At 59.9% G+C, this 23,804-nt stretch overlaps 1 protein-coding gene across 2 annotated transcripts; it reads left to right on the top strand.

Annotated features, from left to right (window-relative positions):
• The first annotated feature begins 861 nt into the window (after nucleotides 1–861).
• CBS (cystathionine beta-synthase) lies at nucleotides 862–23,462 on the top strand. Of its 2 annotated transcripts, XM_031682226.2 has the most exons (18): nucleotides 862–1,007; nucleotides 2,832–2,917; nucleotides 4,158–4,374; nucleotides 7,541–7,647; nucleotides 9,784–9,918; nucleotides 11,342–11,421; nucleotides 11,542–11,676; nucleotides 12,186–12,255; nucleotides 13,448–13,539; nucleotides 14,300–14,425; nucleotides 15,037–15,121; nucleotides 15,401–15,506; nucleotides 16,884–16,961; nucleotides 17,068–17,202; nucleotides 17,844–17,952; nucleotides 20,725–20,809; nucleotides 21,211–21,252; nucleotides 22,638–23,462. In XM_031682226.2, exons 3-18 carry the CDS (start codon nucleotides 4,166–4,168, stop codon nucleotides 22,793–22,795), a joined length of 1,752 nt encoding a protein of 583 aa, XP_031538086.1. In that variant the 5' UTR covers nucleotides 862–1,007; nucleotides 2,832–2,917; nucleotides 4,158–4,165; the 3' UTR covers nucleotides 22,796–23,462. The 2 variants fall into 2 exon arrangements, with proteins under 2 accessions (XP_031538086.1, XP_031538165.1); XM_031682305.2 differs by lacking the exon at nucleotides 21,211–21,252.
• The last annotated feature ends 342 nt before the right edge of the window (nucleotides 23,463–23,804 follow it).

Raw genomic sequence — 23,804 nt, 5'->3', positions numbered from 1 at the left:
CAGGAGGCAGGCCGGCTCTAAAAGTCAAGTGCGCCCAGTTTGAAATGTTCTTAGTGTGGCCTTCCCAGCGGCCAAGGCAATCCTGGCTCAGTCTCTGGCGCCCGTGGCAGGGGAGAGCCTGCTGGCACCCCGGTTCCCAGCGGCTTTGTGGCTTCTGGCCAAGTCCAAGTGCGCTCAGGTCCCCTGGCTGTCCGGTAGGAGCAGTGGCCGGGCTCGGCAGACCGGGGAGCTCGGATGGAGCAGCACTGTGCATGCCTGGCCCTTGGACCACGACAAACCCGCCACAGTGAATCCGAAGCCCAGGTGCCCAGCGCCTACCGTGCAAGCGCTGGGCCCGCCTTAGAAAGAACCGTGCCCGGTGGTCGCGGGACCAGGGCGGGCGTGAGGGACCCGGCAGGCAGGATCGGTGCTGAGGCTCATCCTCGGGGCACTTCCAAGTCCCTCCCCTCTGCGACCGCTCGTTTTTAATTCATCAGTAAATACCTACTACACTCCCGCAGAGCAAGCAGTTACCCAAGTAAAACAGAATCGGGACATGGGTACAGAGCGTTCGCACGCCCCTGGATGCGCGGTTCTGGTTAGGGTCCTGGGGCGGGGGAGGGGGTAGCGGCAGGGGACATGCAGGGAGGGCGGAGTCCCGGGAGCGGGAGGAGCAAGGCAACAAGGACCACAGGACGGTGGTTGCGTCAAAGGAGAGTGGGGGATGGGGTTGGGGTCCTGACCCGAGGTGCAGCAGTGGGGGAGGGATGGGAGCAGGGAGCTAGGGGCGGGGCGGAGCGGGGGCGGGGACGAGCGCGGCGGGGGCCCTGCGCTCTGCAACTCGGGATTGGCTGGATGCCGACTCCCGCCCCCGCCCCTCAGCCAATCGCCTTCCTTCCGCTGCGGCAGCCGGGTCCCGGCAGAGCCCGCCAGCCCCCCGGTCGCGTCTCCGAGTCGCAGCTTTCCGGGACAACGCTCACCACTCCCGGATGCGCCCAGCCCACCACTCTTCCCTGGTCTCGGTCCAGGTGAGCACTTGCCGGGGCGAGACCCGTCCCACCGCTAGGAGGAACGGTCGGGTTGGGGTCCAGGCAGGGGGTCCGGGCCGCCCCACCCCTCGGCGGGAGTTGCATCATCCGCACCTGCCCGCCGCAGAGCTGGCCGGGCCCCGCGCGCCCCGCGTCCCGGACCCTACCCCTACAGCGAGTCCAGACGGTCCTTAAGCCAGGCGTTCCTAGCCCACGTGTCCCAGGGCCCCCACTCCAACTCCCACAGATGCGGAGGGGACGGCAGGAGGCGCGAGTCCGGGAGCGTCGAGTTGGGACTCGGGGAGGAATTTGGGGGAGATACAGTGTAATGGTGCCATCATCGATTTTGGATGGGAAATGATTGTTTCGCAAATTGCTCTTTTCCGCCAGTTGTATGGGATGGGGGTGGGGGTGGGGCAAAATATTGACGTAGTTGCATGGGCGGCACGGGAGGTGGGTGCCCTCGGGGGTAGGGGGTGCGGGGTCCGCGGGGCCCTGCCCCTGGCACAAACTAAGGGGGTGGGGGAGGGTGCCCTGCGACCGCCACTTCGAACCCTAGGCAAGACGGATGGCCAAGCTGGAGAATGGAGGAGGAGGGGGGGGAGGGGCGGGAGTGCAAAAGTTAGCCTCCCAAGGATTACCTGGGGGTGTTTTTCCCAAACTGTATCCCCTAATGCCACCCCCACCCCGCCAAAGGCCGGGTTACCAAGCAGCCTCCAGATCCACAGTAGTCTCGATTTCCCACCTGAAAACTCTTACTTTGAAGGAGTTTACTACCGTCCGCACCCTTGGCCCTAACTGGCCCCCTTGGGGCAGACTGCATGCGCGCAGGGCGCCCGGGGTCGGGGTGGTAGGTGTCGAGACCCTAGGAGGGTCTCGGCATTTTAAGGCGGCAGCCAGCAGGGCGGCGCCAGGTGAGCCCTCCTCCCCAGGACGTACGTGCGTCGGCGCGCCGGGCGCTGTGCCCGCGGGGCGCTGAGCCGGGCTGGGCGCGACGCAGCCCGCGGGTTTGAACCTGGGTCACCAAGCGAGCATCCCGCCGCGTGCCTGTGGATCCCACGGAGACTCGAACGGTTTCATCTGTGTTCCCAGCAACCCCTTACGTTTCGGGAGGTTGCTCCAGGCAAGGCGAGGCAAGTCGCCACATAGGGGACGAAGGGCTGCCTGTGTCTGCGGGGCCGGACTGCGTGGTATTCGGGCCAGTCCTGCGGCCCAGCAGGCACCCACCCAGCCAGGGCGCCGCCGGCCTGTTGGCCTCTGGTGGGGAGAAAGGTCTATGACCGGGGCGCTTCTACAAGAAGGAAGAATCACCTCCCCACGGGCGACCGCGGAGCACAGCCAAGGCCTGGTGGATTTGAAAGGGATGTGATTGCCAAGCCTTGGGGGTTTCCTCCTTCCTTGAGGGCGACCTGCTGGCGCTGGTCTGCACCTGGCCCTGCTCTGGGAGAAAGGGAACCAGCTGGGACTGCCTCTGCCCTTGCTGAGGGGCGGCGGTACCCCGGCCGGTGCCTGCCCTCGAAGAGAAAGCAGGCGGGTCCCCCAGAACCTCCGCGTTCACCTCCAAGTGAGGAAGGAGCCCTTTGCACCTTCAGCCCAGCTCCGCCTGGCCCACCCGACCTTTTCACAGTAAAACTGCCTTCTGAAGCACCTTGAGGGGCAGCGGCGCACAGCACAAGGTTCCCACGGGCCGCCCCCACGCTCGCACAGTTCTGGGAAATGCTAACGTCTTACGTTAGTGCGGTGCCTTTGTTACAGTTCATGAACATTATTGTTAAACGGTGTCCATACTTACTCAGATTTCCCCTAATACCCTTTCTGTTCCAGGATTCCATCCAGGAGACCGCATTACGTTTAGCTTTCAAGGCCTCTTACAGAGCTGGCGCTGTGCTGAATTTTCAGCCTTCAGCCTGGTGAGTGATGGCTTTGTGCCCAGCTGTGGACTCATCTTCCGTTCAGCGTGGAAAATCACAGGAGGCAGGAAAGGGCTTCTGAAGATGAGAAAGCACCTTGTCACCCAGAAGGAGCCCCGCCGCCTCTTCTTTGAGGGCACCCATTCCTTTTTCTTTTTTCCATTTTTTTGTCATCTATTTTAAGGTTCCATGAAATTTTGAAAATTTGATAAAATACACCGAATATACTATTTATTTTAACCATTTGTAAGTGTACAATTCAGTAGCAACATACACATTCACAGTGTTGTGCAACCATCACCGTTACCTGTACCCAAAACTTTTCATCACCTTCTAACAAACTTTCTGCGCATTAAACAGTGCCCCACCCCCACCCCCATCCCCGCACCTGGGACCCTCCTAACCCCTTAGTGTCTCTGCTTTGCCTGTTCTGGGTCCCTCGCATGGGCGGAGTCCTACGGCCCTTGTCCTTCTGTGTCTGGCTGATTTGACTAAGAATGTTTCATTCCTTTTTTTTTTTCAGGGTAAAAATACATTTATTATATCCAGTTTCCTCTTGTTATTTCCATCATATAAATGCAGTCTTTTTTTTTTTTTTTGGAGGGGACACCCAGATATGAACCAAGTGTAATCTTTTTAAAACAACTCTATTATCTTTGATATATAAAAATTATATATATACTTAAGGTGTACAACTTGGTGTTTTGATTTACATACATGTTGTGAAAGGACACCACCATCAAGCTATCAAGCTGCTTTTTTTGGGTGGGGGGGTGGCGCATGCACTCACATGTTGAGAAGATTTTAAAACTTTATTCCTTTTTTATGGCCAAATACTATTCATTGTACAGCTAAACCACATTTTGTTTATCCATTCATCTGTGGATGGACGCTGGTTTGTTTCCACCTTTTGGCTACTGTGAACAGTGCTGTTGTGAATGTGGTGTGCAGATATCTGTTTCCTTTTTTTTTTTTTTGGATAAATGCCTAGGAGTGGAATTGCTGGGCCACAGGGTAGTTGTATGTTTAACCTTTTGAGAACCCCTGAGCCGTTGTCCACAGCAGCTGGTGCCTGCGTGCGGTGCCTTTTCCTGCTGAGCTACGTGAATGAACAGAGCCTCACACTGGGGAGGGAGGCTGGTGAGCAGGGCTCCCAGGATCTGCTGCATAAAGCAGGCTCTTCTGCAGGTTTTTGGAAATGACCCCAAACTGACCACATTCTTCCCCTTACCTTTGACAGATCCCACCATGCCTTCTGAGACACCCCAAGTGGAAGAGAGGGCTGCAGGGTGCCCCCACCTCTCAGGGGCACACTTGGGGAAAGGGAGCCTTGAAAAGGGGCCTCCGGGGGACAAGGAAGCCAAGGAGCACGCGTGGATCCGTCCTGATGCCCCGAGCAGGTGCTCCTGGCAGCTGGGCAAGCCTGTCAGCGACTCTCCACATCACCACGCTGCCCTGTGAGTCCCTATTTATGATCATAAGACGGTCTGTCCATTCCCTTGGGGGGGAGGGTTTGTTACTGGAAGCCAGACAGCCCTGTGGACCTAGGGGGGCCCCCCACTCTCCAGCCTTTGCAGGCCCTCGGGATGGATGGTGGGGGGGGTGGGAGGCTCAGGGAGGGCAAGTCTTGTTTGCGTTGTAGCCCAGCACCCAGGTCAGTGCGCCCAAAAGCAGACACTCAGTAAACAAAGGGATGCACCCAGGTCGCGCCCAGAGCGACCGCTTGGGGTGAGGCTTCTAAAACCCACGCCCGTCTGGCTGCACGCTCCTGTTTGAGGTGAGAATGCTTATTTTTCAGTAATTAGGATCGTGCCTGCCTTTCCTGCTTAACTTTTGGTCATGAAGTATTTTTCCATCGTGGGGTCTCTGTGGTTGGACCAAGACTGTGGGACGCACAAGCCACGGTTTATAAGCCTTGTGTTGGGCATTCAGGGTCTGCAGCCGTCTCGCTGTGAAGACCTGCGGTGCAGAACACAGTTTATTTAGTCCGTGCGCTTTTTTTTTTAATTGAAGTAGAGTCAGTTACAGTGTGTCTGTCTCTGGTGTGCAGCGCAGTGGCCCAGTCATGCACACACACACATACGTTCGTTTTCATATTCTTTTTCATTAGAGGCTGTTACAAAACATTGAATATAGTTCCCTGTGCTATACAGAAGCTTGGTTTATTTTAATTTATTTTTATATATAGTGGCTAACATTTGCAAATCTCAAACTCGCAAATGCATCACTTCCCACCCCCTTTCCCCTGGTAACCATAAGACTGGTTACTATGTCTGCGAGTCTGTTTCTGTTTTGCAGATGAGTTCATAGTGTCCTTTTTCTTTTTTTTTTTTGGATTCCACATATGAGTGACATCATGTGATCTTTTGCTTTCTCTTCGTCTGTGCATCTTCCTTGTGCACGAACAGCTGCTGTATTCGGGCCCTTTCTAGGTGCAGGAGATTAACAAGTGGGAAAGAAAAAAATAGGCAAAAATCCCTAACCCTTCATGAAATGCAAGTCAAGCTTACTAAATCCTAGGACAACCTCTGCTTCCTTAGTGTGACCTCCCGGGAGTAGAGCAAAAGAGTCAGAGAATACACCTTTTAGGTGTCTGATTCTTGCTCCGTGTGCACTGCTATATCAACATTTAGGATTATTGACTTAGATTCACAACTGGGCGTGGGGAGGTGGGTGCGCTCCTCAGTGGGGCCAATGGACAGAAATAAAATGTACAAACCCAGAAGCTCCCAGATTAAATACACCTTGATGCTGGGAGCTTAGGAGGCCAGCTTGGCCGCCGGCCATACAAGTTGAGCCCTTGCTGCCAAAACAAACCAGAGCTGGAGGTGAAAGGCCTGGGTGAGGTGAAAGGCCTGGGTGAGGCTCGGGTGGCTGCTGTGGGTCAGGGTGTGCAGGGAAGGGATTCCCAATGGTTCAGGGGGCTTCTAGCTCAGGCCTGGGTGGGGCAGGACGCCCTCCTATCCAGGCTGTGACACAGCATCACACCTGCATTTCACGTATCAGCCTGACCCTCCTAAAATGCCCTGGCGGGTTGCTCTCCTGCCCTGAAACTGCTTGTCCCCGTCCAGGCCCACGGCTATGGGTAGCTGGGCTCAGGCCCAACGCGCTGGGGTTCACCTGCTAGGAAGACACTAGGCCAGATCCCAGGAGGAGACGGCCTAGGGGGTCCTGGCAGAGAGAGCACAGCGGGGATGAGGCCTGGCGGCCTGGGGAGGCCTCAGAGCTGGTACCTGGACAGGCAGAAAGTGCCAGCCATGTGGATATCTGGGGAAGGGGGCTCCAGATGGTCCCAAGGTGGGATGGGCTCAGAAAGAGGAACAGGGTGGGAGCAGCAGAGGGGGGAGAGGGGCCGTGCAGGGGAGGGGGAGGCAGGGCCCCCTCCCCGGGAAGGATTTCAGGTTGATTCTAAGACGCTGTGGGGTTCCCTTCCTAGAAGCCTCTTGGGCCATCACAGTGAAAGCATTTGGGATAAATTGTTAAATTCTTTCTCCTGACGCCTGCCCTGATGTCCCCAGGCAAGCTTCTCAGGGGACTTTCTGCCCAGCCCCCCAGGCCTGGTGCTGAGCCGGGAACCCTGTCTCCGTCCGCCCCCACCCCCACCCGCCCGGCCTCGCCCTCCTCTGGCCCCTACAGCCCCTGCTGGGGCAGGATGACTCAGCCTCCCTCCATCCCAGGTGTGCACTCTCCTGCCTTGGCTGTAACTAGTTAATGAGTCAACCGCAGGGTCGCCTCTAGGGCTTGGTCTCCCTCCAAGGCCGGGGTCCAGAGCCCTTTGCCCTGGTCCAGGCTCTCCCCTCACCCCAGCGTCCACACCTCCCTTTGCCAAGTCTGCCTCCAGCATGGCTCTGATGTTAGCTCCTTGCCAGCTGGTCCATGCTGCTGCCTGTTTGAGTCCCGAGGTGGAAGGTGGCATTCCTGGGGAGCTGAGTCAGTACCTTGGGAGGTGGGGGCGATGGGTTCCTGCAGGGTGACCGGGGTCACCCGGGTTTGAGAACCGTGGGACGGCGCATGGGAAATCCAGGCTGTAGGAAGCACTGCATTTCTTGGAGTGCAAGTCAGCTTGGCTTGTTCTGGGGTGATATTTGGTGGCACATCCTTGGCACAGACGGGCAGAAGGTGGGGTTTGCATCGGTCGGTCCCTGAGGGTGATGGTGGAGGAAACACCTTCTGGGGCCACTCAGAGGATGCGGGTGTAACAGTCTGCTCATAGCTGAGCAGCAGCTGGGCTGTCCCACACCCTCCTGTCACCAGTCGCCAGCTTCTCAGCTGGGAGGACTGCTGGTGAGAGGCCAGTCACTAGAATGTGGAAGGAGACAGGGGCCCATGAAAGGGGTATCCCGGAGCCTGGAGGCCCACCACGGCGTGTTCTCAGACCCGGGAAGCAACACTGGTCCAGCTGTTAACCCAGTACCTTCGTTTATGCAGGTTTCGGGCGTGCTTGTCCGTGCATGAGCGTGTGACCTTTTACCAAGTGTAGATGTGTGTAATCATCACCCAGATCCCTTGTAAAAACCAGTTCTTGGATTTATTTTTTGATTTATTTAAAAGAATATGCTGGATTCCAAGACTGGTACCGTTTTGGTTTATTTTTCTGGGTAATTGTGGGCTACTCTATTTTAGGGCAAAATCCCCCCAAATCTTGCCAGATATCCTGAAGAAGATTGGGGACACCCCGATGGTGAGGATCAACAAGATTGGGAGGAACTTTGGCCTGAAGTGTGAGCTCCGTGAGTACCCTGCCCTGCGCGGCTTGTGGGCCCCTCTGACCCTCAGTTGTGCATTAATGTGACCGAGATGACCTCAGGTGGAGTCAGGATGCACACACGACTGGTCAGCTAGGGGGTGACCTGGCCAGCGTTCAAGAGTTGGTGTCAGGGAGGAGGTGGCCTGTGAGCTGAGGCCCGGACGTGGTTGGGGGGGGGCGTGCTCGGGCAGGTGTCAGGGCAGAACCGAGCCGGAAACTGCAGGAGAGGAGGCTGGGATCCCCGCAGCAGAGTGAGGCTGTTGCGTCCTGGACTTTGGTGAGGAGGAGGAGACGTGCTGTGGGTGGGCTGACGTCTCAGCTGTCAGCTGGGCAGGAGGTGGCTGTCTCGCAGCTTCAACAGACTGTTCATCTCTCGTGTGAGACAAAGAGGGGGAATCTGGAGGCTGGGGCTGGCCTTGTACTGGGCACACAAGCGGGTCACCCTCGAGTCTTGCCCAAGTCCTGTGGGGAAGGGGCTTCTGTGCAGGAAGCTGTTTCCAGGAACCCAGGAGCGTGGGGTATACCTCCCAGTCACTGTTCTCCAGGGCACGTAGCCCAGGTAGACGCCAGCCTTGTCCCAGAGGAAGCGGAGTGGAGGAGTGGAGGCCCTGGAGGGGGACCAGGCCTGGTGCTGCCGGGGCCGAGAGCTGGAGAGGAGAGAGCACGGGGGTCCTAGGGGGTCGGCCCCACCGAGGGGAGGGACCGAGGCCATGTGGCCGATGCACCCCAGAGGCATCATCACCGGAGCCTCCCCTACCCCCGGTGGAGGATCCTCTAATCAGCAGCAAGCACTGCCAACCCCCCGGCTCTGCTCGGGGGGCTCAGGCTGCACCGGAGTGGCCCCGCGAGAGCTGCTGGCTGCCCTGTGCTCTTCCGTCAGGGGACAGAGACCATCAGCTAGCTCCCAGCGGGTGTGGACCTGCTGTGGCTCAACTTGGCAGGAGCCCCTGAAGTCGGCTTTAGTGCGCCCGCTTTACAGATGGAAAAACCAAGGCTCAGTTTGGTTTCGTGGCTCGTCCACGGCTGATCAGCTTGAGTCCCTGCGTCTGTGCCGGCCTTCCCGTGGCCTCCGTAGGATTTGGGGAGGAGGGTTAATTTTTTTTTAATTGAAGTACAGGCGGTTACAATTTGTCCGTTTCTGGTGTACAGCATCATGTCCCAGTCATACACATATATTCATTTTCTAAATTGTTTATTTAATTAAATTAATTAATTTTATAAAATGGAGGCGCTGGGGATTGGACACAGGACCTCATGCATGCTAAGCTCGTGCTCTGCTGCTGAGCTGTACTCGCCGCCACGGAATTTTCTAATTTAAGTGTTGTGTGACCTGCAAGAGTCCTGGGGTGCAGGCCTCCTTAGCGGTCAGACATTCGAGAGCCCCCCCACCACACACGCACACACTGTCCCGGCAGGAGGATAAAGTCTGTCTGCAGTTGTGGGATTTCAGAAACCAGGACAGACCAGGAGGGAGCTTGTTTTGTAGGCGTCGTAGGCCGGCCTGCATCCTTCCAGTCACGTTTGGTGCAGTATCTCCCCCTTTTACAAACTCTGCGTATCTGTAAGAGATGAGAGGGAGGAAAGAAGGAAAGAAGGCCAGAGCGAAGGCTTAGACACAGGAAAGGACATGGAATCTGCTGGGTGGGGAGATCAGCGGGGATCCCCACGTCTCTGCGAGGGGCTCCTCCCGGGCAGGACAGTGAGAGGCAGGTGTGGAGGGTTTGCGGGTCCTGGCCGGTGTGAGGGGGTGGGAGCTGTGGCTTCAGGTCATCAGGTTGTCTGGCCGGGCTGTCTGCTGCCCCCTGCTTGCCCAGCAAACCATTTTGAGGCTGCTGCCCCCCAGGGGTGTGGCTCTGCTCCAGCCACCCCTTTAGAGACTCCTTGGGGTGCCTCTGTCTCGTTCACTTGGAGTTGCCACGTGGTCCCCGGCGGGTGGGATGGGCAGGTGGGAGATGCTCCCGTGGTTGAGCACCCTCATCCGGTGCAGGTGTGGGAGGTGGTGATGGGGATGTGATGATTTTTAGGACCAGCAAGGACCAAACCCGTCCCTCCATCCTGGGGCGTGTCAGGTGACGGGGCGGGGTCTCTTCCTCTCTCATGATGGGTCTCTGGCTCCCAGTGGCCAAGTGTGAGTTCTTCAACGCGGGCGGGAGTGTGAAGGACCGCATCAGCCTGCGGATGATCGAAGACGCCGAGCGCGAGGGGACGCTGAAGCCCGGGGACACGATCATCGAGCCGACCTCGGGGAACACAGGTGGGTGCTGCAGCAGGCCAGAGCCCCCGGCCCAGGGGCCCCACGGCCGCTGCGCTGCCGTGTCCGGCCCCGCCCTCCCCCGCACGCTTTGCTCAGCACCTGATGCCCATGTGCAGGTGGGCGTCCCCGCCCAGCTGTCTCCGACCTCTTGCTGTCCGGGCTGTGTTGTGACGTCGGAGTCTGTTACAGGAGCAACTACCCCTGGGAGTAAAAATCTGTCTTAGTTTCCCGTGGCTGCAGTCATACGTCTCACAGCCTGGGCAGCTTGATCAACAGGCATTTATTGTCTCACAGTCTAGAGGCTGGACGTCCAAGATCACGGCATCGGCAGGGTTGGCTCCTCTGGGGCCTCCCTCCTGGGTGTGCAGACGGCCGCCTCCTCCTGTGTCCTCACATGCACCCCTCTGTGTGCGTCTGGGTCCTCATCTCTTATGAGGACACCAGACATGGGATCAAGGCCCACCCATATGACCCCGCTTAACCTTCATCACCTTTTCAAAGACCCATCTCTAATTACAGTCACTTTCTGAGGTGCTGCAGGGTGGAGCTTCAACACATGAATTTTGGAGGGACAATTCAGCCCATAACACTCCACCTTTTGGCCTCCAGAATTCACGTCCTTCTTGAATACAGAATACATTCACCCCATCTGTACAGCCTCCCGGGGTCTTAAGCCATTCCAGCATCTACGCTAAGTCCCAGGTCTCATTTAAGTATCATCTAAATATCACCTAAATCAGACGTGGACAAGACCCGAGGCACAATTCCTCCTGAAGCAAATTCCTCTCAGCTGTGAACCTTGAAACCAGACCAGTTATGTGTTTCCAGAGCGCAGCGGAGGGCCAGGCACAGGACAGACATCCCCCATCCAGACCTGGAGAGGGGTCATGGGTCCCAAGCAAGTTTGAAGCCAAGCAGGACAAACTCTGGGATATCTGGAGGCTCCAGAATCTTCCTCTTTGGCTCAGTGCTCTGTCTTCAGACCCATGGGGGTGGCCGTGCCCCCTCAGCCCTGGACAGTGGCCTTGACCCGTTTGGAACCGAGGAGGAGGAGTCCGGCCCTGGCCTGTGCTCTGGGCCTGCGGTGGGAGCGGCAGCACCAACCTCTAACCATCCTCGGGGTCCCCTTCCTTGGACGAGCCCCGTGTCACAGCAAGCTCCACACATTTGCTGCCATTGCCCCTGTTCCTCCCAGGCGCCCAGTGAGAGCTGAGGAATCGGGGTTCAGTGCTGCACCCCGCTTTTCTCTGGGCACACTCGCTTTTCTGTCTCTGCCCCCACATGTCCTTTTCCCTCATGTGAGGGCGGAAGGGGGCGATGCTGGGCACTGGGAATCCTGCAGCACCCACTCCCCTGGGCATTCCCGGGGGTGGCCAGGTCTGGGGGTGCTGTGGGCCCCCCTCACCCCATGTGCTGCCCCCAGGGATCGGGCTGGCCCTGGCCGCCGCTGTGAAGGGCTACCGCTGCATCATCGTGATGCCAGAGAAGATGAGCACGGAGAAGGTGGGGCCTGGGGTGCTGGGGGCGGAGAGCTGGGGAGGTGTGGGGCAGGGCGTCTCCCGGGCCCCCGTCCCCGCGCTGAAGGCCTGGCAGTGCAATGAAGGCCGCGGCGTGCCTCTGCAGGTGGATGTCCTGCGCGCCCTGGGGGCTGAGATCGTGAGAACTCCCACCCAAGCCAGATTCGACTCCCCCGAGTCACACGTAGGGGTTGCCTGGAGGCTGAAGAATGAGATCCCCAATTCCCACATCCTGGACCAGGTGAGGCGCCAGGGCCCGGGGGCGAGTAGGCGCCCAGCAGTTGGGACCTCAGTGGGGCCCTCCCCGGGGGGCTCGGTGAGGGCTTGGGCGTGGTGTTGCACTGGGGCTGCAGAGGTGACTGAGGTGCTGGCATGGGGTCGCTGGCTGCTCCCAGCCCGTTCAGGTCCCCCAGCCAGCGGGGTCGGCCAGGCTGTTGCCTCTGCTGTCCGCTCAGCACATTGGACTGGAAGGCCCTTTGCAGAGGGCCTGGGACGCTCTCTGCAGGCATCAGACATGAAAAGCTTCTTGCTGGAAGCTCTCTGCCCCTTGTTCCACTTCTGGGTTAATTCAGAAATCGCGTTTTCTGGAGAGTTGGTCTTAGTGCTTGGCATCTGTTGAGGTGCCCGTGTCCTTCTCTGAGCAGCTGGGATCCTCTCTGGCTTGCGCTGAGCTGTTTGCCTGGCGCCCTGTGGCTGCTGCCAGTTCTGTGCATCAACCTGAACATGGCTCCTCTGCTGTCTTTCTCACAGTACCGCAACGCCAGCAACCCCCTTGCCCACTATGACATCACGGCCGAGGAGATCCTGCAGCAGTGTGACGGTGTGTACTTCTAGCCTAACCCTGCTGTCCATCTTGACTGGGAGTGTAGAAGTTACTTACCCTCTCCTTGGTAAACTCCTACTCATCCTTCAAAACCCAGCTCAAATGTACCCTCGCTATAAAATGTTTTCTAGAGCATTTCCCTAGAACAGTTTCCAGCCTCTATTGTGTTCTCTTGGACTTTGCCCGTGCCTCTCCTATAACATCAAACATATCGTCTTTGTTTACCTAGCCATCTTTCCTCCAAACCTATAGGAGCTCCTGAGCACAGGGAACAAGTGTGTCCCAGGCTGGTACGGGGCTCACAGCAGGGGCGTCACATTGCTGATCCGCACTTGGCATCAAGCCCCAACTTGGGTACTGAATTCAACATTCAGGTTTTCTCATCTCCAGGCCTGGGGTGGTGACGTCCTACTCTGTATGGACATGAGGCATCTTGGAACCTCTCCACACATTTGGTGCCAAGGCCGGTTGGGGTTGTAATGTTTCCTGATGGGCCATCTCCCTAAGAGATTTTCAGGACGAGTTCCAGGGGGTTGGCACCCTTGGCTTCCTGTTGGAGCCTGATGTTGGCTTAAATGCACCTCGTTCCGTGCCCAGGAGCCAGGCGGCAAAGTCCAGGCATTTGCTCACCCAGGTTTTATGTGTGAGAATCTTCTCGTTTGGCAAAACCAGCCTTTCTGCCTCATCACAGGGGCCTGTGCTGACTTGTCTGCAGGTGCCTGAGCTGGCCCCTGGGCCCCCTGAGAGCCCAGACGATATCTGAGCCGAGCTGAGTGGTTTATGCCAGTTCATTTCATAATTCAGCTCACTTACTCACGTCGAACAAAACCACAGAGCTCAGGAGAGTGTGAGGAGCCGCTCCTGGGCTCAGCCCTCAGCCCCGTGCCCCGCCCCCCACAGGACGTCACCTTACCTACGATTCACGGATTCAGGACAGACAGGGATTTCAGTGGCGTCTGTCCTTTAGCAAAGACTTCAGTGAGGACCCCGGGTCCCTGTTACTGTCAACGCCTCTTAAAGATAAAGGACTGTGATCAGAGGTTTTAAATTTGAGAACAGTGTCTTTAGACCTTTTTGACAACCCGTCTTCCGTGTGCTTGAGTATGTTTTTTGCACATTATTGAGAGTGGTGGGCTGGCCATTACGGCCAGCCGAGACCGTTCTCCCTGACGCAGCATCTCCCCCTCAGGGAAGCTGGACATGCTGGTGGCTTCCGCGGGCACGGGCGGCACCATCACGGGCATCGCCAGGAAGCTGAAGGAGAAGTGCCCGGGGTGCCAGGTGAGCGGCCCGGGGCTGCGAGAGAGTCCGGGAGAGGTGGGCCTGGACGTGGGCGCGTTTCCCACCCGAGGCCTGCGCTGCCGCTGGAGGCTTCATCGTTAAGCTCTTTGGCGCTGGGTAGAGTGGAAGGTTCTCGTCCCTGCCATTTCTGTGTAGACAGCCTTGTGTCTCACACGGTGGGCGTGCCTGCACCTGCCTGGAGATAAAGGGCCCAGCAGCCCACGACGGGCCCCCAGATGAGCCGGGCTTGGGGGGTAGTCAATTTGGGTGGCCTCCAAGGATCATTCCAGAAGCCATAAGCACTCAGGTCCATGTCCTGCGGCTGCCCTGCCAGGGGCTCTGAGAGCCGGGGACGGGCACCTGGATTTGGAATTGAGTGGGCCTGGGGAGGGGCTTGGGGAGACACCTCACTGGTGGCTCTTCCCTGCGGCCGGTCTCTGTGCCGTCTGGGAAGGGCAGTCCCAGCACCGCCCCTTGCCCCCAGATTTTGCTGTCCTGGGGTCGTCTCTCGAGGCTGTCCTGGGGCGCCCTGCACGAGGGGGGCTTCCCAGGAGGCCACCTCCCCAGCGTCAAGCCACCCACCCCGAGTGCCCGGAGCTGGGGTTTGCCTCATCACCTCCCAGCACCAGGCCTGGGTTTCTGGGCTTCCAGTCTTGCCTCTGAGACCTGGGAACAGCAGGGGGCCCTCACTCCAAGCACAGCCGCACGCGGCCAGGTGAGACTTTCCTAGATGTGAGCCCTGACGCCACCCGCTCTTCAGATCATTGGGGTGGACCCCGAAGGCTCCATCCTCGCAGAGCCCGAGGAGCTGAACCAGACGGAGCAGACGGTCTACGAGGTGGAGGGGATTGGCTATGACTTCGTCCCCACGGTGCTGGACCGGACGGTAGGTGGGGGCAGTGAAAGGCCCAGCCTGAGGTCACACCCTTGCACCCGCTGACCATGAGCAGAGAAGCGAGCCCTGCCGCACAGTCCTGGGGGCCAAGACTTGGTACACGCAGTCCTGTGGCCATGATGAGCGTGTGCGGTGGCACCACGGAGCAGATACGGAGGCCGCTGTGTGTGTGTGGGGGGTGGCACTTCCAGCCTGCACACAGATCAGGCCCCTGCAGAGGGAGGGAGCAGGCAGCTGAGGCAAGCAAGCGGGCCAACGTGGGCGGTGGGACCCCAGGAAAGGCTCTCTGTGAGGATGCTAGAGGACTCTTGGCCCGAAAGACCCGGAGCGTGGCCATGCAGCAGGGCTGGCAGGCAGTTTTAGTAGCCCCGGGCGCACAATGTGCTCGACGGAGGTGGGGGAAGCCCTGGGTCTGCAGAGCGAGTCCCAGATCCCAGACGAGGGGCCAGGCCACACCCCTGGAGGGTCGTCGCCACCTGGGCTGAGGCCGGCAGGGAGGGTGCAGACCAGTTGGTGGGCTCCCTGCCCGCCCTACCCCGAACCACCCAAGTGCCGAGCTCCCGGCGCCGCCTGGCTGACCGCCTGCCCTTGGCCGCCCGCAGGTGGTGGACAAGTGGTTCAAGAGCAACGACCAGGACGCCTTCGCCTTCGCCCGCATGCTGATCGCGCAGGAGGGGCTGCTGTGCGGTAAGCGGGGCGCCGGGCTGCGGGCGGCTGGCTGCTTGCCCTCCGCCAGCCTGCAGGCCAGTGTGTGAGGATGCCCTCCCTCGTTCTGAGGCTGCCCCACCCGCCTGCCCCCCATCTGCTCCAAGGCTTTGGGGTTCCGGGTGAGGGTTTGGTTCTGAAACCCTAGCAGGCGTGAGGCTCCGTGGTATCGAGAACGTACAGGTTCTCCTAGCTCCTCCCCTTGCACACACAGCTGCACACTGCGCCCTGGCAGGTCTGACCCCCCGGCCCTCTCGGCAGGTGGCAGTGCCGGCAGTGCCATGTCCGTGGCCGTGAAGGCCGCCCGGGAGCTGCGGGAGGGCCAGCGCTGCGTGGTGATCCTGCCCGACTCCGTGCGGAACTACATGTGAGGCGCGCTCCCCCTCTTTGCCCCTCCCCCTCCGCTTCCTCCAGCACTTGAGCTGTCACTGTCACTGCCCCCGGGGGTCCGCCCTGGCAGCTGATGGCAGGAAGGAGGCGGCTGGGGGTCCCGGGAGTTCACGTTTTCTCAGCCTGTTCGTCCCCGGCTCGGGGCTCCCAGATGCCTCTGAAGTCGGTGCCCGCGCCAATGGGCCGGACAGACCTCCCCAAGGGGCCACCCCTCTGGACCCCTTGCTTCTCTGAGCTCTCTGGGCCTAACCTCCAGCCGAGGGAGGAGGAGGAAGACGGGCTGCCCTCAGAACAGGTCCCCACCCCTTGCCCACCACCCACTGGTTCACCCACCCTCTGGCCTTGACCCAGGAGACCCTGGCTGGGGTCAGCAGCCTGGGGACGTGCTGTGCAATGTCTGAGCAACGGCCCCTGAGGCTCCTTCGATCTGATGGTGCTGCGTCCGCGCACCCGCACAAGCCCTCTCCCCACGCGGCAGCTCACAGCCTCCACTTTGAATTCCCGTCCTCTGGGCTGACGGCCTGCCGGAGGTCACCGGCCAAAAGTGCCAAGGGTGTTGTGTGGGAGGGAGGGAGGGGGCAGGGGCCTAAAGACCACCCTCACAGACCCTCGGATCCTCCAGCTTCCTCCCTGGCTCGGGAGCGGCAGCTTAGACACCTTGGGTGAGCTCAGATGTCCCAGGCTGGGTCTCCAGTTGGGGGCGAGTCACCTCGGGGTCCCCTGCTGACTGCCCTGAGCTGCACCGCCTGCCTCCCCGACTCGGTGCATAAGAACAGACGGTCATCTCTCCATGTGCCTGGCTGGCCTGCCATGTGCACACACATGTGTGTGTGATGGGAGTGTGGGTGAATGAATGTGTGCACACACGTGTCCTCTGCACCTGCGTCTGGTCCTGGGGTCTGTGGGTCATCTCGGACCCCCGCTTGGTTGGCCCTCACCTGCCTTTTTAGGGCAGGTCCCTGGCAGCCCCCAAGGCATGGTCTGGTGCCCTCTGACCCCAGGTGGGACTCAGCTAGAGCAGACGTGAGGATGGCCAGGGAAGTGGCTGCCCGGGGAGCCCTGAGCAGGGGTACGGGATGTCACAGTACCCGGGACAGAACCTCTTCCCGTTCTCTGAGCTCGTGCGGCCCTGGTGGGCCAGGCGCCCCTGTCAGCCACAGCTCCCTAGGGGCTCTCTCTGGAGTCCAGCTCTCAGGCCGCTTGGTGGAGCTTCCAGCCAGCCTGGTGGAGTCTCTGCTGGACCCTTGGGGTCTGGACAGAAATGCTGCACTTTCTCTGAGAACCGTGTCCCCTGGGTGCAGGCAGAGGCAGTGGTGAGACCCTGTGCTAGGCCTGGTGTCTTCTGCGGCTGCAGGTCCAAGTTCCTGAGTGACAAGTGGATGTTGCAGAAGGGCTTCATGAAGGAGGAGGACCTTACGGTGAAGAAGCCATGGTGAGGGCGCCTCTTGGCAGAGACCGCTCCTGGCAGCCACCCATGTGGTTGGGGCCCAAGTTCCCGGGACCCGGCTCACGGCCCCCACCGTGCCCTCTCTCCTCAGGTGGTGGCACCTCAGAGTTCAGGAGCTGAGCCTGTCGGCTCCGCTGACAGTGCTGCCCACGGTCACCTGTGAGCACACCATCGAGATCCTCCGGGAGAAGGGCTTCGACCAGGCACCCGTGGTGGACGAATCGGGGTCAGTCTCCGCCGCCACCCAGAGCTCAGCCCTCTGGGCTCTGCCGGGAGCCTGCGGCCTGTGCCCCTCCCTCCTGTGTCTGCAGCGCTGGGCCGGGTAGCCTGGTGCACCCAAAGCTGGCCGGCTCACCTTGGCCACTGTATATACAGATGCTCAGAGCATTGGACCGCTGGTCCCTGAGGACTGGCCAGGGTGGGGGCTGCTCATGTTAATCCTCTGGGCCTTAATGCCTTGGTCCCACCCCACTGCACCCAGTGTGTGCACGGGAGCCGGGTATAGCAACCTGGCCTTGCTCTGAGGACGTGCCTAACGGTGGAAGGCCATGGCAGACATGCCCTGGTGACGGTGACCAACCATCCAGTTTCTCCCAGAACTGTCCAGTTCCAGCCCTGAAAGTCCCGTGTCCTAGGACACTGGCCATTTGGTTACTTTTGACACCAGTCAGAATGGAGACACCCAAAGGACATGGGTTTCCTGTCTCCCTGCACTGGACAGTCGGTGTCAAGGGCAGGGTGTCTGGTCACTGCTGTGCTCCTGCCACATGAAGACCCTGGGCGGGTGGTGGCTGAATTCTAAGAAGAGTTCCACGTTCGACCCCGAGGGTGGCTGTGCTGAATTCTGCCCCGTCCCCTCTTCCCCAGGGCTGTCCTGGGGATGGTGACTCTGGGGAGCATGCTGTCGTCCCTGCTCGCGGGGAAGGTGCGGCCGTCGGACCAAGTTCGCAAAGTCGTCTCCAGGCAGTTCAAGCAGGTGCGAGCCCCACTCACCTGGGCAGCTGGCGCTGAGACCAGCTTCGTCCTGGAAGGCAGGGCTCAGCCCTCAGCTCTGCCCTGGCATCCGTCGGGCCAGTGCTGGCTGGACCCCATCAGACCCATACATCTGAGAATTCACCCCAGCTTTGCAAACCGAGTGGCCCAGGTTGGGGAGGGGCCCACGTGGGTGAGGGCTCGCCGAGTCCATACCCGGGCAATGCCAGGGTCACTCGCAAGCCCAGAGACCCTCAGCCCAGCCGAGCCAGGTGTCTGCCGGCCTGACCCTGCTCCCTGGCGCCGCGCCCTGATCCTGTCCTGCGCGCGCTTCCGTTTAAGAGTACTGGGCACGCCTGATGATTCCGCAAGAGCTGGGAGGCCCTGCTGTGTGGGGCCACTCGGACCCTGTGGTCCTCCTGAGGTGGTGGCCACCCTGTGGTGGGTCTGTGTCCCCTGAGGGCAGGTGGAGTCAGGGCAGCCCCAGTCCCCAGCCTCATGGCCCCCGACACCTGACACTTGACAGTGCCTTCCTCGTCTGACCCCCAAGTGAAGGGGGTGGAGGGTGGCTGTTTTACACTCGAAGGGCAAGGGGGTTGAGCCCAGGTCTCGGAATGGATTGAATTTCCTTCTTCCCCACCATACACGGAGCTGAGATGCTGCCAGGATCTGGTATTTCTTGCCATTTCCACCCCACTGCCACCACCTCTAGGGTGGTCCCTGCAGGTCCCTCACCCAGGCTCTCACTCCCCGCAGCTGGAGAGACCGCAGGAGGCATAGGTGGGGTCCTGTCCATCCCTGTCAACCCCAGCCCCCCTGGAGAGTGTCCTGATGCTGCAACCCCCCAGCTCTCCCCTCCTCCAGTCCACCTGTCCCGGTTCGCAAAGGGGCAGTTCTGTCCTGCCGCCTTTACCCCAGTTGTCTCCACCTGGCACCCCCCACCGCACCCCAGCTGTAGGTCTCAGCTCAAAGCCCCCCTCCTCTCGGCCTCCCTGACCCCAGGGCCCAGCACCTGGCACGTGGGGAATGTTTCTCGGAGCATTCATTGCCCCCCCACCACAGTGTAAGCTCCAAGAAGCTGTCCTGGCCCCAGTGGTCGCTGAGCGGGAAGCATGCTGCCCAGTGTCACCTGCTCATCCAGCCCCTGCGGCCCCTCCCAGGAAACCCACGGTAGTGAGGGTTGTGGGGCTGAGGACCCCCTGGATCCATAAAGGACTGTCTAGGTCCGGGACCATAAACAGAGGACCTGGTGCCATGGTGACACTAAGGGACACCTGGGGCTGGGGTATAACTCCAGGCGTGTGGGACACAGGCCTCCGCCTGGAAGTCCCCTTGTAGGAGCCCGGCACCCTGACCGGTCGGGAGGAGCCCTGCGGTGGGGTCCCAGGCTGCCTGGGCCTCTCCAGCTTCCATCGCTTTGAAAACGCTGAGTGGCAAGGTGTCAAGTTCCCTCCGTTTTCTCTGTGCCCCCACCTTCCTGCTCTCCCCCTTCCCTGGGGGTTGTTTAAAGCCACAAAGATCTTGGTGAAAGGAACTGTGGCCTCAAATGAGTTCCAAGTGCAGGGAGGTCACTTTCCATCGCCCCAGGCCTGACTCCCTGGGGACCACCAGGTGCCCGGCCCTCTCACATGTGGAAGGTCAGGAAAGGGCGTAACCAGCTCCCCCCGGCCAGGGGGCTAAACCGACGAAGAGCATCCTCAGAAGTGATTGCAGAGACCAAGATCGGGGCCATTTAAGCCTCTTGCCCAGAGCAAACATCTTCCTCCCGGGCATCTGGCTGCTGCGACTTCCAGGCTCCAAGGCAGCTGGGCTGAGACAGAGACCCTGGGGTCGCCCCCACCCTGCATTTCCAGGGTCTGGGGCGTGAGCTGGGCCAGGCGCTGGCGGTGTGTGGGGAGGAAGAGGGTGGCTCCACGTGGACCCACATACACCTGTGGATCAAGTGGGGTGGTGGGTCTGGAGGTGGGGGTCAGCCTCGCCCCTCCTGCGCCATGGCTGGTCTCTCCGACCCCACCCCGTGGCTTTCCCTCCCCAGACTTGCTGTCTTATGCCCCCCAAAGTCCCTCTCCTGTCTCGGGAACTCGCTTCCCGTGAATGCCGGGCGAGTCCAGTTGTATTTTCCTTCGAAAGATGGACCTTCGATGTCCTTTTTAAAACCCTTGCCAGTTCTCATACTCTGTCTGCTGAGCAGATGGTGCGGAGGGAGCCCCCACGCTCCCGCCCTCACAGCCCTGTGCCGTCGCCTCTTGCACCGATCCAGGATTTGTTACGACGGTGACGGATAACACGTCGTTAGTGACTGACGTCCCCAGCTGACATGAGGGCTCAGCCTTAGGGTTCTGCAGCTGTGTGGGCCGTGACACGTGTGCGGTGACGTGTCTTGTCAGAGCATCGCACCGTGTGGCCCCACATCCTGGCTCCCTCCTGTTTCCCCCTCCATCCTTGACCCACTGCAACCATCGATCTTAGCAGTTTGGCCTTTTCCAGAATGTCACACGTGGGGAGCTGCCCCAGTTGGCTCTTGTGATTAGCAGTATGCACAGAGCTTTCCAGCTTATCCAAATGTCCTTTTACACACGTCATGCCTCCTTCAGTGTCTAAATCAACAAGAGGTCCAAGAGAACCTTCTGGAGGGAGGCAGCCTCTCCTGTTGCCTGGTGCTCCGTTCCTCGGAGGGCTGGCAGGCGGGGACCACAGGGACAGCAGGCCTCAGGCTCCGGCCGGGCCGGGCCGGGCTGGGCTGGCTGGTGAGTGCTGACCGTGGCTTCTCTTCCAGATCTGCCTGACGGACCCGCTGGGCAAGCTCTCGCACATCCTGGAGATGGACCACTTCGCCCTGGTGGTCCACGAGCAGATCCAGTGTAAGTGGGGCTCTCTGGGGGCCGGGGTGCTGGGAGCCGGAGTGCCGGCCATGGAGCACCCAACTTCCGCGTGCACGTTCCTGCCATGAGCTCACAGGGAGTCTGGGGAGTCCGAGGTGCTGATCGTCAGCCACCCCCAGCCTTGGGTGTAGATCCCAGAGGGGTCCACCTGGGTGCCTGCCCTCAACAAGCTCGTGGGGCTGATAACCTGCTCCCAGGGCCCTTCCCGGGCCTCCTCGCTGTGTCTCCAGAGGCCGGGGGTGTCCTGGTTCTGGGCCAGGACAAGGGCTGTAGAAATCACAAGAATTGGGAGGGCCTTGGAGCCTGACCGCTCTGCTGCCAAGGCTGGTCCTGGGGCCCAGGTGCCCCGTCTAACCCCTCTCCCGTCCTTGGCTCCACAGTGCAGGACCTGGCCTTGTCAGGAGTGGTGGGGGGGCCAGCAGGTACGTACCCCCGCTCGGCTGTGCTCAGCATCGCAGCCCCCGACCGCAAAGGAGGGTGTCCAGGCCCTGGGTCCCGAGCCGGGCTGGGAGCTCCCTCCCCTTAATGTCACGTCAGCTCATGTCTCAACATCCACACACCCCGATCTGGGTTCCAGAGTCAGGTCTGTAAGTGAGGTTTCCTTGGACACAGCCATGCCTGAAAACAGGTCCACAGCTGCTTCTGTGCTGTGTGGGCAGAGCTGAGTGGTCGTTACAGAGCACACAGCCCTTTACAGAAAGTTTGCCAACCCTGCTCTGGATGGTGTCCCCTGGGGGGCCTGGAGGCCCCTCAGATCGCCCCCTCCTGGGGGGCGCACAGCTTCTCCAAAGTTCCCCTTTCCCCAAAAGTTCCTGAGGTGCTCCAAGCAGGCCAGTGGGATGCCAGGCCCCTCTGTGCCTCCCCCACCCCAACCCTGTGCGACCTCTGCCTCAAAGGCATGGGGGACAGACAGGGATGTGGGGCTGGTGAATGGGATGGGACCTGGGCGTCTCCCACCCGTGCTCAGCTCTGCCGGCCCTCTGTGTGCTCCATGACACTGTCTCAGTCCAGATTCCCTCAGGAAACAGAACCAACAGGATGTGTGGAGAGAGATTTGCTTAACTGGCTGATAGGCTGGGAAGTCCCAAGATCTGTACGCGACTGGGCGGGCTCGAGCCCAGGCAGGAATCGGCGTTCCCTCCCGAGCCCGAAGGCAGGACCGGTCCCCTCTTACTCTTGGAGGCTGTGCCTTTTTGTTCTGTTCCAGCCTTCGACGGATTGGACGGCCCCCCGCCCCGGCCCCCCGCCCCCCGCACTGAGGAGGGCATCTGTGTTACTCGGTCCCTCCAACCAGGCACTGATACCATCTGGAGACACCCAGGATGGTGTCTGACCGCCTCTCAGGGCACTCGGGGTCCAGTCAAGTTGAAATGGAAAATTAACCATCTCAACCACCCTCTCTGCCCTTGGTGGCTGGCGGGGGGAGACCAGGGGCATTCATTCTAAGTCTGAGGGAAAGGCGTGGGTTTGCAGACGGTACTGTGGGCAGAGACGCCAGCTGCTGGCGGTGGGTGTGAGCAGTGCTGGGACTCGAGCCCGGGGCACCGAGGGAGACCACGCACCGCTCAGGCAGCCCCGGGGGCACGGCTCGGAGGAGTCAGCACTCTGCTCTCCGCGGCTCAGCCCGCTTGGCTCGCGTCGGGGGAGATGGGCCTTGTCACTGGGCTGCCTTGGGTGCCGCCCTGGGACACTTGGGCTCAGGGCAGCGGGTGGGGTTGGTCCCTGACGGTGCCTGGGGGTGGGCGCGGCTGCCTCAGACCTGCCCGGGCGGAGTTCCCCCTAAACCGGTGGCCTTGTCCCTCCTCAGACCACAGCCACCGGGAGGCCAGTAAGAGGCAGATGGTGTTCGGGGTCGTCAGTGCCATTGACCTGCTGAACTTCGTGGCCACCCGTGAGCGGAACCAGAAGACAAAGTCAGGAAGCACCTCAGAGCCCAGAGGCGTGGGGGCCGGGGCCCAGCCCTGAACCCCCCCAGCCCGCCCCGTGACTGCTAACCGCCTGCTGCCGGGCACGGCTCTGTCGCGACCGGTAGCAGAAAGCAGGTGCAGGACGCTTAGCGCGTAGCCCGGGGCCGGCAGAAAGGTTAGGCTTTCCCTGCCAACGCTCGGCTGCCTGAGAGAATCTATTTATGGTTTTTTCCATCAGAAGTGTTTTTCTTTAACTTTCTCCTAAAAATGTTCCCACAAGCAAGTCTATTCAAAGAGAACTCAGCCAGGCAGGTGGGCGGTGGACCCACAGCAGGACTAGGGCGGGGGAGGAAAGGCAGAGGAAAGTGCCTTCTCCAAGAGCCCAGGACGGGAGCCGCAGAAAGGGGCTGAGGAAGGCTGGGTCGGCTCAGCGGCCCTTCTCAGCGCTGTCCCCTCGGTGCTGGGTCGGGTGGAGTGGCTTGAGTGTTTGGAGGTTTTTAAATTGAGATGACATTCACATAACCTAAAACAATCAATTTAAAATGTATACTTTGGTAGCGTTTATGACACTCCCAGTATTGCACAGCTTTGTCGGGTTCCAAAACATCCCCCGTGGTAAGCAGTCACTCCCTCCCCTCCTCACCCCCGGCTGCCGCTCATCTGCCCGTCCCCACGGGCTTACTTGCCTTGGATAGTTCATATAAAAGGAAGCATACAATCTGTGACCTTTCGTGTCTGGCTTATTTCCCTTAGCACGATATTTCTGAGGTGCATTCATACTGCAGCATGAATCAGTACTTCCTTGTTGTGGCTGGATAATACTCCATTACTTGGATGGACCCCGTTTTGTTCACCAGTCACCAGCTGATGGACATCTGGGTCGCTTCCACTCTCAGGCTACTGTGTCCAGTACTGCTGTGAACGTTTGTGCACAAGTATTTGTCTGAACACCTGTTTTCAGTGCCTTTGGTTATATACCCCAGGCTGGAATTGCTGGGCCACGTGATAATTCTGTTTAATGTTTTTGAGGAACCACAGCAACTGTTCCACAGCTGCACCATTTTTCA

Source organism: Vicugna pacos, chromosome 1, assembly GCF_048564905.1.
Source record: "Vicugna pacos chromosome 1, VicPac4, whole genome shotgun sequence".
Classification (NCBI taxonomy): Eukaryota; Metazoa; Chordata; class Mammalia; order Artiodactyla; family Camelidae; genus Vicugna; species Vicugna pacos.
Note: the sequence above shows the minus strand (reverse complement) of the source record. Positions and strands in the feature narration are given on the sequence as shown.

Coding starts and splice junctions, on each gene's coding strand:
- CBS (XM_031682226.2), top strand. CDS start 4,166: ATGCCTTCTGAGACACCCCAAGTGGAAGAGAGGGCTGCAGGGTGCCCC. Junction 4,375..7,540: donor CCACATCACCACGCTGCCCT/GTGAGTCCCTAT, acceptor ACTCTATTTTAG/GGCAAAATCCCCCCAAATCT. Junction 15,507..16,883: donor GACTCCGTGCGGAACTACAT/GTGAGGCGCGCT, acceptor CTGCGGCTGCAG/GTCCAAGTTCCTGAGTGACA.